The following is a 2553-nucleotide window of genomic DNA, read 5'->3' as shown; positions in this document are numbered from 1 at the left end:
TAGCCAACCAAAATCTGATTTGACTTAAGGCACACTCCATGAGAAGGAACCCATACCTGACATGGCTTAGGTAACCATGAACTAGAGATAGATAGCTCAGAAACTAACTCCTAACAATATCCTACTTTATATGAGTATATATCCAGTCATCATCAGAGAGGCTTTCTCTGGCAGCAGATGGGAGCAGATGCAGAGACCCACAGCCACACAATGTGCAGAGAGTGAGTCTGAATCTGAGGTCTCCATCAAATCCTTCCCCTCAGTGCTCAGGGAATCCTGTGGAAGAGGAGGTGGAAAGAATGTAAGAACCAGAGGGGATAGGGGACACTAAAAAAAATGGCCCTCTGAATCAACTAAGCAAAGCACATATGAGTTCACGGAGACTGGAGAAGCAAGCACAGAACCTACAAAAGTCTACACAAGGTCCTCTGCTTATATATTACAGTTATCAGCTTAGTGTTTTTATGGGACTCCTGACTATGAAAACAATTGGGTCTCTGACTCTTTCCTTTTTTTTACCCATTACTATTGCCATTTTTTATTTAAGCTCTTGAGAATGATAATTCATTTATTTAGTATTACTTACTTTACATCCCGATCACTGATCCCTCCCAGTCACCCCTTTTCAACAATCCTTCCCCTCTGAGAGGGTGAGGACCCCTGGGTATCCCCCACCCTAGCACTTCAAGTCTCTGCAGGGCTAGTTGCATCCTCTCCCACTGAGACCAGACAAAGAATCCCAGCTAGAAGAACATATCCTACACACAAGCAACAGTTTTGGGATAGCCCCGGCTCCAGTTGTTCGGGACCCACATGAAGACCAAGACATCTGCCACATATGTGCAAGGAGGCCTGTGTATGTTCTTCTGTATATGTTCTGTGTATGTATTTCTGGTTCAGACTCAGAGCCCCCAAGTGTCCAGGTTAGTTGACTCTGCTGGTCTTTCTATGGAGTTCCTATCCCCTTAAGTGCCACAATCCTTCCTTCTATTTTCCCATAAGACTACCCAAGCTCTATCCACTGTTTGGCTGTGGGTGTCTGCATCTGTCTGCGTCAGCTGCTGGGTGGATCCTCTCAGACGACAGTCATACTGGTAGCCTTCCTCTACTCAAAGGATAAACAGGCTGAGAAAGAAATTAGGCAAATGACACCCTTCATAATAATCACAAATAACATAAAATACCTCAGTGTGACTCTAACCAAGCAAGTGATAGATCTGTATGACAAGAACTGTATTAGTTAATTTACATCAGGTCACATCACCAAGACATGGAATATGACCTTCTTTTGACTTTCCTCCCATAGGAACATCAATTCAAATATCAGTTCACACAGGAAAATGCTTTCACAAGACATAAGGACATCAAGTGAATGAGTACAGCATTGAAATCAGAAATGAAGGAAGGAAGGGAGGGAGGGAGGGAGGAAGGAAGGAAGGAAGGAAGGAAGGAAGGAAGGAAGGAAGGAAGGAAGGACAATTTCTACTCAATATCAGATGTCACATCCTAAAACAATATCTTCTAAGTAGGAGAGAGAGAAGAAAGTGAGCATGGGACACTCCAAACTCACCCTCCAAATAAAAATCAACATAGTCCCTCACATAAGATGAACACAGACAGGTTAGTTTTTTTTTAAATCAGCAATTGTTTAATTCTGAAAGGCAACCAAAGTCTCAAGAGAAATTATCTTCCTTTATACTTGTTAGTTGATCTGATTTTGGCTGATAAAACTTTTTAAAGTTCTTTTTTCTGGGAAGTTTCTTGAGAACTATTACATTGGAAGTTTCTTTAGTTTTTCATTTTGACCATGGAAGGCACTACGCAGACACTTGCAGCACCATCATAGCAATATTTGGTCTTTACTGTTGTGTCTATTATCCGTAAGCCAGCAATCTGTATCACTCCTAGCTGAACGCACATTAGTGTCAGGGTAAATGAAATAGATGAACCTGGAATCAGCTTGCCAAGGTAGCTTCCTGAACGTCCAAACCAGCGAACAGGAGGTGTATTGTGCATTCTTACAATCAGGCTCATTATCCTATCAGAGCAATTTGTTATCTTGAAGGTCATTTGAAATGGTTCTTCTATGACTACAGTATCTGGAATTTTTTCCAAAGATAGCTTTAGGTCTCCACAACTTTGAGCTTCTCTTTCAAGGGGGACTGTGTATAGCATTGCCATCTCGCCAAGTTCCCTTTTCCACATGATCTTTACGCTTCCCATTTTTGTTAGGCCACTAAGGGGTCTTGCTCTGTTCGAATCTTCTTCCTTGACCTGCAGGTGGTATAAGTAGCAGCGTCCTTCTGTTGCCTGTAAAAATGTCCTGGTTCCAAACGTACATTCATCTCTCCCATCCAGGTTGACAGTGTTTAATGGTTTGTGGGTGTACTTTTCAGGTAGCTCCAAAGAAACATTTTGTATAAACACAGTTGCAGATGAAATGTTTTGAATCTGAACTTCAAGAAATAAGTCATCCTTGTCTGAGTTGTGAAACTTGGTTTTGACATCCAGTGGTTGGGAAGGAGAAAATACACACAGTTTCCTTAAAAACAT

The 2553-nt window shown here is 41.7% G+C and overlaps 1 protein-coding gene across 1 annotated transcript; it reads right to left on the bottom strand.

Moving 5' to 3' along the window:
* Positions 1-1788: 1788 nt before the first annotated feature.
* Positions 1789-2553, bottom strand: LOC103690877 (trafficking protein particle complex subunit 13-like). The gene has a single exon (XM_008773364.1). The coding sequence runs from the start codon at positions 2551-2553 to the stop codon at positions 1789-1791; it is 765 nt and encodes a 254-aa protein (XP_008771586.1).

This window comes from Rattus norvegicus, chromosome X (assembly GCF_036323735.1).
Source record: "Rattus norvegicus strain BN/NHsdMcwi chromosome X, GRCr8, whole genome shotgun sequence".
NCBI lineage: Eukaryota > Metazoa > Chordata > Mammalia > Rodentia > Muridae > Rattus > Rattus norvegicus.
Note: the sequence above shows the minus strand (reverse complement) of the source record. Positions and strands in the feature narration are given on the sequence as shown.